The sequence below is a fragment of the Engystomops pustulosus genome, chromosome 5, assembly GCF_040894005.1.
Source record: "Engystomops pustulosus chromosome 5, aEngPut4.maternal, whole genome shotgun sequence".
In the NCBI taxonomy this organism is placed as follows: Eukaryota; Metazoa; Chordata; class Amphibia; order Anura; family Leptodactylidae; genus Engystomops; species Engystomops pustulosus.
This window is the reverse complement of record NC_092415.1, coordinates 140,670,104-140,682,665: the sequence shown is the minus strand read 5'-3', so window position 1 is coordinate 140,682,665 and position 12,562 is coordinate 140,670,104. Positions and strand designations below refer to the sequence as shown.

General features: G+C 39.7%; 1 protein-coding gene across 4 annotated transcripts in view; it reads left to right on the top strand.

The window, feature by feature from the left end:
- Positions 1-12,562, top strand: part of PDE1C (phosphodiesterase 1C) — a 520,097-nt gene that overhangs the window by 484,187 nt on the left and 23,348 nt on the right. For all 4 annotated transcript variants that reach the window (XM_072153240.1, XM_072153239.1, XM_072153241.1 and 1 more), the window contains 5 exons: positions 1,791-1,911; positions 4,356-4,437; positions 6,448-6,568; positions 9,211-9,386; positions 11,299-11,589. In XM_072153240.1, the coding sequence (XP_072009341.1) occupies positions 1,791-1,911; positions 4,356-4,437; positions 6,448-6,568; positions 9,211-9,386; positions 11,299-11,589 (791 nt within the window). The remainder of the gene's footprint in view (positions 1-1,790; positions 1,912-4,355; positions 4,438-6,447; positions 6,569-9,210; positions 9,387-11,298; positions 11,590-12,562) is intronic.

Below are 12,562 nucleotides of genomic sequence, written 5' to 3'. Positions count from 1 at the left end.
GCTGATCATTGCAGTCTGGGACTATAGTAAAGCATCCAGAGAGCTTCACCAGAGGTCACAGTGGGCATAGGGGTCCGTCTGTAATTATGAGTTGTCTGTAAGTCGGGTGTCCTTAAGTAGGGGACCGCCTGTATATTAAAGATCAATCCATCTATACGTCTACTTTAAAAAAAAAAAAGTAGATACAAATAGCTATTTGAATTACAATAGTTTACATTTTAGCAAGTGGAAAAAGAACATACCGTTCAGAGGCTCAAACAAATGACCATTCCCTTAACTTCGTGACTCGTTATAATGATACGTTTAGGGAGATCACGAAAATACTAAACAAACACTGGCCCATTTTACAAAAAGATAAAATTGTTAATACTGTTCTTCTTCCCAAGCCTAGAATCACTTACCCTTAAGAACATTTTGGCTCCCAGCCAAATAAAGCAACACAAAGCAATAGGCGATACAAATACTAATGTGCCCCAATGGTTAAGAGATGCAACCACAACCCCTGCCTTTTGGATACTTTATGCAGGATAATGCCACCTGTCACACAGCAAAATGGCTAAAGCAATTCCTTGAAACAGAAAGCATTGAAACAATGAAATGGCCAGCCAAGAATCTTGATCTAAAACCTCAAAGTTATGGCTAAGAAACCCACAACAGTCACAGAACTGTGAAAGAGACTGGTATAAGAGTGAACCAAAATCACTCCAGAGAGACTAGTGATGCTGTGTGGCCACAGATCTGCTGCAGTCATTCACAGCAAAGGCCTGTATTTCCTACTGACTGGTGACATTTTTAACATTCAGAAAATGTTATTATGATCTTTCTCTATGTTACAGATATAGATCTTATCATCATTTTTTTAAAATAAAGTTTTTTTGATATGCTTTGGTCATTTTATAAAACACTGTGGCATGGTGTACTGCTTAAAAAATCCATCAAATGTTGATCAATGAAGATTTCATTATTTCTAAAATAATTAAGTGAATATACATTGGGAGACATGTATCATTATTTCTGCTATTCAAATTGTCACATTGTTGCGACTTTTGTTGTATTTGTGACTTTTTTGCGACTTTTCACTCCGACTTTAGCTGTTGTTTTTCAAGTACACCTTGGTCTGCACCTTATGCAGTGTTTCTTATGTATCTTTGTTTTCCAGATGTTCTGTGCAACTTTTCACTTATGTATCACTTTTTTGCTTATTTTTGCGACTTTTCAGGTGCAAATCTGCACCTGGTCCAAGACAGGTGAAGAGGAAGGATTTTTTTTCATGGACCCTATTTTAACATGTAAATTGGAATTATTTTACATGCTTAAATGTTTAACATTTTGCACAGTGACCCATTTTATGAAAGTTCTGAAATTTTTGCATTTACTTTTTTTAAGTGTATTGGTTACTTCTGAGGGTGCATTTGCGTGTACAAAATGCAATATAAACAAGATGTTAACACATGCATTAACATTGCGTTTACTAAGATATTTCACAATATCTTTGCAAATGCAAAACATTGCGTGATCTATAAAACTGATTTTGCAGCAGGAACTTGATTCACTGCAACATAAAGAAGAATGGAATAATTCTGGATAAAAACAAGTAAACAATGTAGCTTTATACAGTAGTCTTTTAGCAAGACCCTGATCTCCCTGAATCATGAGTTACTGTACAGAACAACTATAACAGTTTTCATTTACTGCAAAGGTGGCCTTGAGAGGATGTGTCAGGCTTAATCTGTACTGTGACATATAAGGCCTTGTGTAGAAGGAAAATAATTTGATACTTTAATTTGCAGGATTGACAAGCCAAAAGCCTTATCCTTGCTATTGCATACAGCAGACATAAGCCATCCAGCTAAAAACTGGGACCTCCATCATCGGTGGACCATGTCACTACTAGAAGAATTCTTCAGACAGGTAGGACAATATTTTAAATTATTTGAATAATAATAATAATAATTTTTTTTTATTAACATCTGTGGAAACTGACAAAGGAAACTTTCTCATATCATCCCATCTTGTCACTTGGCTGCTGCTTTCTACCCCAGCTCCATTAGGGTTATCTATGGTGCCCAGAGGGAATCTGTTGTAGTCTAAGAAATACCCATTGTCACATTAGTGGCCCAGACTGCCTCTTCATAAGATGACTCTGCCTCCCCAGAAGAGCTACCATACAAGCCAGTACATGGAGAGCTTATTTCCATTACAACAAGAGAAGAATGATTATATGAATTACCCCCCAAAAATGCCAGTAAGAGATAAAGATCATTAGGTAATTTCTCCACATATAGAGGGGAATCAACCAGATTTTAAAAGGAACCTGTCATCAGGTTTTGACCTATCATCCTGATGACAGCTTCCTAAAGCTTACAACACCCAGAAACCGAACATGTTTCTCTTAACAAAGTCACATAGTTGATCAAACTGTTTAAATATGGCTTTGGGCATGCATATTGAGAAAAATGAAGCCTGAACAGAAAAGTCAATGTCCATTTTTATAGCTCACATATGACTAAAGAGTTTAGTAAAGGTTAATAAATATGTTGTTTAGTGTAAATGTTGTTTGTTGTCAATACAGCAGTACAATGTGTGATAATTAAGCTTTCTTATATCTTCACCATGTTGTATATGTTAATATATTGATTTAACATTTAAACTCAAGTCATGTTTTTGGATATTTTGTTAAAAAATAAAATGCAAAACGGTCATTTGGATTTGGTTCTTAAATGCATAAAAAAAATCTAATTCGTCAAAGAAAAGTAAATCCACAGCTGCCGGATCCTCCAGGAGATGTGGATGACTTTTCACCAGGTCCCCAGGGTGTTTTAAAGAGAAGGGTACACTACATTGGTGCAGGCAGTGAAATTTGTCTTTCTGCATTGAATGATGACATATGCAGAAGAAAACAAGGTGTAAATAGACTGGTTACCTTCAAGGTCAAATGACTCAAACAAGTACAGTATATCATAAGAAAGCGTGTTATATTGTATTAACTACAAGTTTAGCTTTCTCCATACATCATTGTAATTGATACTGTGGAAATCCCACTCCATGACTTGACTTACAATATGAGTTTTACCAACAGAGCCTATTCTGACAGATTTACATTGTTATACAGTACAGAAAAACATAAAGTGAAAAAAGTAATTTCACCTGCGAATAGTACATGACGCAGTGCAATAAATCAGAGCTGATATGTACCCTAAGATATCAATGCAAATGCTTTTCACTGTGTCATAATGTTCTAACGCAAACATAGTTTTATGTACCTATTTGTACCAGTCAGTTATCAATCGATAGCACTAGGTCTCCTAGGACCAGCCATAACATAAAAATATTGAAGACACATCACAACAAGTAGCACTAAACATAAACATCCTCCAGTGCATATATCTAATAAAATAAATTGTACAAAATACTCTTTACATAGGCACTGCCACTTATTGGTTCCAGCACATATATTTCCAATTAAGAAGGTGGCAGAAATGCCAAATAGTTAAGTAAATGATAATTAAACCTCACGAGCAATAAAAAATGAAATCTATGGGGGAAATGTCTAACAACTGGTCGCATCATGTGTCAGCTGTGATACTCCCCCTGCTGCTACATAGTGTGCTGGCTATACCGCTTGGTGCCAGGATAAATTCTACGCCAGGCATCCCTAGACCATCAATACCCCTCCATGCCCCCTCCCTACCCAATTGGCATGAGGATAGTGTAGGAGGATAAAAGGTAGCGTGCAAGTCATGATAAATTCAGGTCTAATCTTTCAACAGACCATAATGCTTTACAATCCTTTCACTATCCTACCCCATCACAGATGTGGGCATTCACGAGCCACCTATGCTCTGTTCATTTCTGTGTGTACATCAGACTATAGATGGAAAAGGGTGCAGAATTAAGGCATCACAAGCCTCAAATATTTGAGAGAGATATTCTCTTTAGACAATTTAAATGAAATTTTAAAATAAAGTAATAAATAAATAATACTCATGTAGATGTACACAATGTCAATGACCTGACACCTGCCGACATAGGAATAAATTGGGTCCAGATTCTGATCACTTTATTATTCAGTCCATTTAATTTACATAAGACTTCATATCACACTGAGAATTCTCTGCGCCGTTCAGCATTGATTTTATTGTGCAAATGCTAATCCAGCCGTCCGATTAAGACAAAGTACAGCTAGATGCCATCAAGGAACCAGAAATCATTTCCATTTTAATAGATCTAGTCCCATGGACTTGTCTCAGACTGCTGCCTATTTTGTCACATATTCTACAGTTCATGTATTTGTAACTTCATGTTCTAAATTCTTGCTGTTCAGAAATATACAACTCACTAAGAACTATTTACAGGGTGACAAAGAAGCAGAACTTGGCCTTCCATTTTCTCCACTGTGCGATCGCAATTCAACAATGGTTGCTCAATCCCAAATAGGTAGGTTTGAAAATTATTTTTGTACATGTGTAAAATACCACGTAGCAACATTTCAACTTAGTCTAAGGCCATTGTCAAGCCTTGATAGATAATGAATAGACAGATACAGTAGAAGGTAAGTGGAGGTTCACCAGTGTGAATTTTATTTGGTACCCAATTTTGTACCTCCCAAGTTCTTGGAGACAAAAAGGGGGTTAAAATAGCAAAACAATATGTAAGCCATGGCCATTTTTTTATGAGGCCACACTGCTTGCCTTTGCCCCTGACTCCCAACTGGGGCCCCCACACCATATTTTCCTCTCCAATGGGACACAAACACAAATTATGACACCCCACATAGCCTGTTTATACTTCCTTTAATGGTAAATACAGTATATAGTGGTAAATGATAATTCACCACTGCATCCTCCTCATCTTGTAATGTCCCCTATTCTGCAGCACTTGACTTATGTCCATCCCTGTTTCTGTGGTCACTTACAACGGCAACTCTAGCCATAATTATCCCCTTCCCCCTTATTGTGACCACAAACTTAAAATCCTCCCTATTGTGCTCCTGCAATGTGACCCCCAAAATCTATAATCCCCCACCACATTTGGCCATCCATGACCCTTGTAGCCCTCTTATTTGGCCTTTCATTCCACCTCCTCTTATTTTTTAAAAAGATACATAAAATAAAACCTTATACTACTTCTCTAAGTTTCTGCACAGCAATTCTACTCCATGCACTACCACTGCTGCTGCTTCTGGCCTCTTAGTGGCTTACATCAGTGCAATAGGCAGAATGGTGGAGCAGGAAGTTAAAGGCTTCCTGATTCACCTTCGTAGATTGTAATTGAAATTAAGGACTTATCTCTCATTACCCAATACAGAGGAATAGTCCCTGAATTCTAGGACTGGATGCACAATCTACTATTAGGTTCTCAGAGTGTAGAGATTTCTGCCACTGAAGAATCATAACTGTAGGCCAATTGTTATTTGTGAGAGACCAAAGCATTATTTTATATCATCCTTTGCCTCTGGCACCTGAATGGTAATTGTAAGTGAAGGTATAGAAATCCCAGTCAGACATCTCAGGTTTTTCAGGTACAATTTTTTATTACAATCCAGGGGTTTTGTGTCTTCTTTCTGTCCTTCTTCCCTGTGGCTGTTGAAGCTGAGTAAGCATAACTTTGTGCCTTTTCACACAAGTGCATGTTATTTCACAAAGCATGGCCTATAATGAACTTTTACTGAGAGTAACTTTTACTTATTGGGGTATAACTATCGCAAATGCTAGTCTATTGCTAGCATAAGCGACTATTTGCACCAATCCGCCATAGGGGCGTGAAAGGGCATGAGGGGGAGGGGTAGCGGGGGGGCTAGCGGAGGGTGCAGCCGGCGACTTTTAAGCCTCCTGCCTCTTGATGTCTCCCGCTGCGAATAAGCAGTGGCGGGTCTATCATACGCTGGCGCACGAGCGCTAGCATATGATAAATGTCCCCCATTGTGGCTATTACTGTGTACATAGCATTGAAGGATACAAAGGAGTATTGATTTCAATGGCTTAGTGACCTAAAACTTACAATTTATTATCAATGTCCATTTTATCCCCAAGACCTGAACTTCTTTATTTTACCTTCACTGAATAATGTAATGGTTCATTTACAAAATTGTTGAACCATACTTTAGAATTACTTTGAATCACTTTAGTGTATTTGTCTATTGAAGCTTCGGAAATGGGTTCAGGAAGAGTAACCAACAAATGCATTTTTATATTTTACCATCAATGGAAGTAACTTTGCCTTTTTTGTTGTCCTGGAATACTAAAGCTCTGAGACCACCCTTTTCTTATCTAATGGCGCCACCTTGTGGAGGCTATATATACATGCACACAGGTTTCCGGATTCTTAATGAGAATGTCCCTTATAGTTTAGTAATAGCATTTGTTGGTAGATTTTTCCATTAAAATAGTCTCCATGAATAATTTGTTACAGTATAAGATATATTAAGAATAAAAATGTGTTACTTAGGTTTTATTGACTTCATTGTGGAGCCTACATTCACCGTGTTAACAGACATGACAGAAAAGATTGTAATCCCACTCGTAGATGAGGCATCACGGTCTGGGCTTACTGGATTTAGGAGATCGAGGTAAGTTACTTATGTATTTTTATACAGTAATCCATGTTCATAAGACACACAGGAATTGTGTAATACAATATGTAGTTATTGAGTGGATAAGACTTCCTAATAGGTAACAAAAGTGACTTGACATACAGGGGTAGACTATAGATTATATTGTTATACAGTATATAGAGCAGGGATCCATCACCACTTATGATATAAGAGGCAAGGAGTAGCTTCCATGCTAGAATCATGCTATCTGTCCATCAGGGGAGAAGGAGCAGGATGTATGGTAATCCAGGGGTCCCATGTTGTGTGAAAGGAGGACAGGGAGTTATTGGGAGGGGAAGTAATCAATGTTCTGCAAGAAGGAACTCATAATCGGGGGAAAACACATTTTCCATTTTCTGGTAATCGATAATTTAGTGCACAACTGAGTATGTCTCCTGCAAGTTTCCTATATTTGCTGGGCATTATCTAGATATCTATTTCTCATATTACTAACCCTGGGTTTGCCTTGATAAGTGATGTAATTTGGAAGCATAAGCGGAATACTTCTTTCTAAAAGAGGGTAATGTTGGGACAACCCCAAAAATTTTAAAAAAAATTAACCATTTTGTGAACGACTTCTCCATTTGTCTGAATATTCCGGATGTAATTTTGTTAGTCTGGAAGGAGTAAGATACCATCTGGTAATGATTTTATAATGTACCTCTAGCATATTGCCATTTAAAGTGCCATTTTTCCAATCCCTGTTTGATATTTGTCGACCTAAATCTGAAACTTTGATCTAGGGAAATTCTTGATACACACATACATAGCTTTCTGCAGCAAATCTAAGGACAGGGTCAGACTGGCCCACCGATATTCCAGTGAAAACATCAGTGGGCCCTGAACCTTTTGGCTCTGCCCCTGCCACAGCTTACACCACCACTGTGTTGGGACTTCAACTCTATCTGCATCCTCTGGATACATATAGAGTTCAATAAAATGATGGTGAAGAGAGCTATCAGCTCTCTGCATCATCAATGTTCCCCTGCTGCAGCTGTGTGTAGAGGACGGCAGGCAGGATGTGATGATGTCATCATGTCTGCCGACATCACTGCACACAGCAGCAAGAGAGTAAGAAGAGAAGAGGAGAGGTGCTGGGAATGGGGAAAGGCGAGTGCCTGTGGTTTATTATATTATATTAAAAGAAGGAAAGGAGGTGGAGAGAAGGGCACCCAAGATGAAAGGAGATGAGGGGCCACAATATGGGGGGTGAGGTGGCATAATATGGGGGGTATAGGGTGGTGCATTATGAGGGTGAGATAAAGGGGGCTACAATATGAGAGGGAGTTGAGGGGCCACAATATGAGGAAGAGATGGGGGCCATAATATTAGAAATCCAGAATATGAGAGGGGGGGACCAAATTAAGGGGGAGATGATGGGTCACAATTGCATCTTGTGAACATGGTTTTAGGCTGCTTTTACTTTATGTGTTTGCATTGCATTTTAAAACACATCTTAAACAAAATGGAAAAATGCTACTTAAAATACATCAGCGTTTTTACCATCATTAATACTGATTTGTTTTGTGATGTATTTTGCATGATGCATTTGCAATGCATTTTATAACGCAATGAAAACACTTTGTATGAATGCAACCAAGCATTTTGTGGGCTCCCAGTATCAATTTCACTTGTGGACCTTAGGCCTTCGCCAGTGCATCCCTGTCTAAATCCTTCCCCACAGGCAAGTTTGATGCATCAATCTCGTATAGTGAGCTTACTGGAACGTCCTGCACTCAGAAACCGGAACTGAACTCAGCATGTCAGGTCATCTCTGGTTTCTCAGCGGTGGGCTGTTCACTCAAACACACAATGCAAGTTGGACGCATCAAACTCCCAAGAGGCCTATGGGTTTTTTTGGGGGGAATGACCACCATGAAAGCTAATCCAGAAGAAAATCTGGGAACCTGGCCTAGCGTTTTTTTTTTTGTATCATTGATTTTTCACTGAACCAATTTTGACACATACAGATTGTTTTTCTCTTCTTGGCCTCAATGATTTTTCACACTTCAGTTTTTTTCCCACTGATCCAATGTTGTCGGTGAACACAAACAGAACTAGTTCTAAAATGACCACTGATCAGTGAAAAAAACTGAAGTGTGAAAAGGCCAATGGAAAAGTAAGGTTCAGTAAGACATCAGTAAAAAATCACTGAACCAGGGAAGAGAAAACTAATCTGTTTGTGTCCATGGGTTCAGTGAAAAATCACTGATGTGAAAAAAAACAAAAACGCCAATGTGAGTCCACCCTTAGGCTCCTAATGGATTATTCTCAATACATGGACAGATGTAATGTTAAATGTAATGTTAAAATAGATTTTATAACAGGCTGTAGCCTGATACCAAATGAAAGTCAAGATAAACTTTCCTACACTTTTATTAGAATGGATCTAGAATTCTATAATACATATATTACAGAACATTTATGGGCTTATACTATAGGAGGATATTCTATAAACATAACTTGGTACTAGAACTTCTCTGCGGATGTACTACAGGGAGGCAGCTAGATATTTTGTGTTCAGTTCTCGTACATATATAATGGAGTATTAACTTTTATTTATAATGCATTTATTTGTGTATACATATATCAAATGCCTCTCTGTATTTCCATCTCAGTTTAAACAGCATAACCCCCTCAGAAGTTAAAAGATCGAGTGTGAAGAGCACTGGATCAGAAGGAAGTGCCTCTTTGAACTGTTCAATCCTCACTGTGGACTTCAAAAGTTTTAAAAATACCTGGTATGAAGTGGTGCAACAGAACCGAGAAAAGTGGAAAGCACAAGCAGCCAAAGGTGATTAGGAACAATAAATGGATTTGTGTGAATTATTAATGGAAGTCTATCAGCTCTAAGATCAGGCTTTTTTTTATCTTTTACAAGTATTAAAAGAGCTTGGCAGAATAGATGGCCCAGTTAACAGGGGAAAACAATCACCTGTCACTGGTGATGCTGGTCAGAGCTGTACTCGGTCTAATTAGACCCAGCAGCTCTGATTAACCACTTTAGACCCAGAGGTCTTGTGATCGGCAAGTCTATAGAGCCGGTGGCAGGGCTGAACTTGCTCTTATGTACATCACGTTACTTTAGCGCGATGCTGTGAGGAGCAGAGAAGGGAGAAGCGGTCAGAGACACTGGAGACCCGGTCTTCTGAAGACGTTGCTGCACACTCCGGAGCTGCGTTCGCTGACGTCTGACGGTGCAGCTGAACTTCACCCCGCCTCATGGTACATGCAACCCTGCATGCACCTTGAAAAGTCGTAAATTAAGGCAAGGACAAATCAAAAATGTGATCCTTTTCCTTTTGATTACCTGATGGTAAGATACTGGGGCTCATTTACTAAGGGTCCATGGAGGTCATTTTCGTCGGGTTTCCCGACGATTTCCGTTTTGCACCGCATCACGCCGGGGACTGCCCCACTATGTCAAGACATCAAGACTCCAAGAGGATGTACATAACAGGGAATTAGGAATATGGGAAGATGTATCAGGGTTTCTACGCCAGTAATTCCTGTTATTTGATGTTACCTCCTCGCCCAGTGTGCATGGAGGGGCATGAAGGCAGAGTGGACCATTGAAGGGCATTCCTGGCATATGATAAATGTCCCCAATAGTTTTATAGTTCTCTAGTAAAGGGAAAGTGCTATGTCTCTTTAGACAACAGGGCACAAGTATCCAACTCTTTGCTTGTCTTTTTCTTTATTTTTTGAGACTTTTCATGGCTCAAGTGCTCAGATGCATCTGACCAACAGACGGACAAAGCCAGACTTATGATACATATGCCCCAAGGACTATTATTGTGGCCTCCAAAATAGCCGACCTGAAGGGGAAGGATTTCACGGTTTGCTGACACCCTGAAAATATTCTATTGTTCTTCCGAACTACTGCCATAATGTTATAGAGCTAGAGGAGCTGAGCAGATTGATGATTAGTTTCTATAAAAATGTTAAATTTTGTATTGAATTTGAAATGAATGTATTGAAAACTCTGCTTTTACTAGGCATAGGATTCTAGTGGGCAAAGTGACTCCTCATGTAAGAATATATACAATTACAGTACCGTATTTTTCTGACAATAATGCGCACCAAACTATAAGGTGCATTATGAATAAAGGCCTACGAAGATGACTAGGTGCATATATAAGAATGTAAGGCACAGGCAGTTTCCATGCGGCGTCTGTGGTTCGCACCCCGTGTGGTCTTCAGTTCCCGTTGGAGATTTGCTGTGAGCGGTAGTGGGGACCCACATAAGTAGAGTCCGCTTCTCCGACTTGCCTCCTTTCCTCCTCCAGTCCCTGCCGAGTCCCCCTCTTGTACTGCCGGTCGTGCATGGTCGCGGCCGCGGCTCTCAACGCTACTCCCCTGCGGAGGGGCACGGAGGGGCACGATGTTGGCATCGTGGTGCAAGGGCACTTCAGGAGCCGGTGTGGGGTTGTGTGTGCAGGATGTTGGCAGGATATTGCTGGCATGACCCAGAGCTCTTGTTAAAGCAACTGTTTCATATATAAGGCGCACTGGACTATAAGGCACACTTTTGATTTCTAAGAAAATCATAGGATCTTTTGGGTGCCTTATAGTCTGAAAAATACGGTAACTTATTAGGACTGCCCACTTTATCTTTGTGGCATGAAATATAATTGAATTGATTATTTTTGCTTTTAATCTAATACACATGCCAAATGATTGCATTACTTGTATCAATCCTGTAGATGCAGAAGAAAGGGCAAAAAGAGATGCAGAGGAAATAAAGTTCCAAGACAAGGATGATAAAAAGAATGACGACAGAGAAGAAAGAAGTGAAAATGAAAAATCTTTACTATCCAAACATGAGGCAAATAAAGAAACAAACTCAAGTGATGGCAAACACACTGAATCTAGTCAGGGAAATATTAATGGGACTCGATTACCAAATGTAAACAGATGCGATGATTCCTCAGGGCAAAGTCAAAGTAAGCAAGAGAAGTCTGGTGATAGTGGTGGAAAAGAACAAGTGCAAAATGGTAAGTTTTGGTGTCTTACTGTAGTTTATGGTCAAGTACTTGTGTATAATAGAACAAGTTATAGCATGGAAAGTTATCAAATGGAGCACATCTGAGAAAACAATAGCCCCTTTATCTCCAGTGAAAAAAAAACACAGCTAAAAAATAATAATAAAAAAAAACTTGCACAAATGGACACACATCCACATTTTGTTGTCTAAGTTAGTAGCACAGTATGTAGAAATATATACAATTTTGCCCCCTTTAATGAAATGTCCACCCCAGATGCCACCCATTAATGAAATGTCCACCCCATATCTCCCTTTTAATGAAATATCCACCCCAGATGCCCCCTTTAAATAAAATGTCCACCCCAGATGCCCCCCTTTACAAAAATTCCCCCCTCCCCATCATTAATGTAATGTCCACAACAGAGCCCTTTCGGATTCTTCCCCCCTGCCCTGCTGCTCCGTCTTCTCCATCCTGCCCGGGCGCATCATTATGACACTGCCGCGTGACTCCACAGTGTTAGGGCCACGCGGCACATACACTATGCCGTCATACAGCCACGACACCACCGCATCATCGTAATGCACCCAGGCCAGAAAAGGAGATGTCGGAGAAGCGATTCCGGGAAGAAGCCAGAAGATGATATATATAGATTATTTTTTTTAAGACTGATGGCAGATCTTCATATAGTTCCCGCCTATATGAAGATCTACCATTGATTACAGTAGGTTACCTGGCTCCCTGCCAAGCACCCACGCCGAGTCATGGTGGGCTGTAATTTAAATTCTCAGCCCACAAGCCGCCTACATGCCGCCCACACGCTGCCCCTCTATGACGTCAGCTCACCGCAGCAAGCATTCCCGCTGCCTGCGTGGTTAGCTCTTATGCTCTGACATGTGCAGTTAGAGCTGGAGACAAATAATGCAAATAATCAAATATAGCCAAGAAAACATAATTGACCATGCTGTTACCCTGCATATTAAAC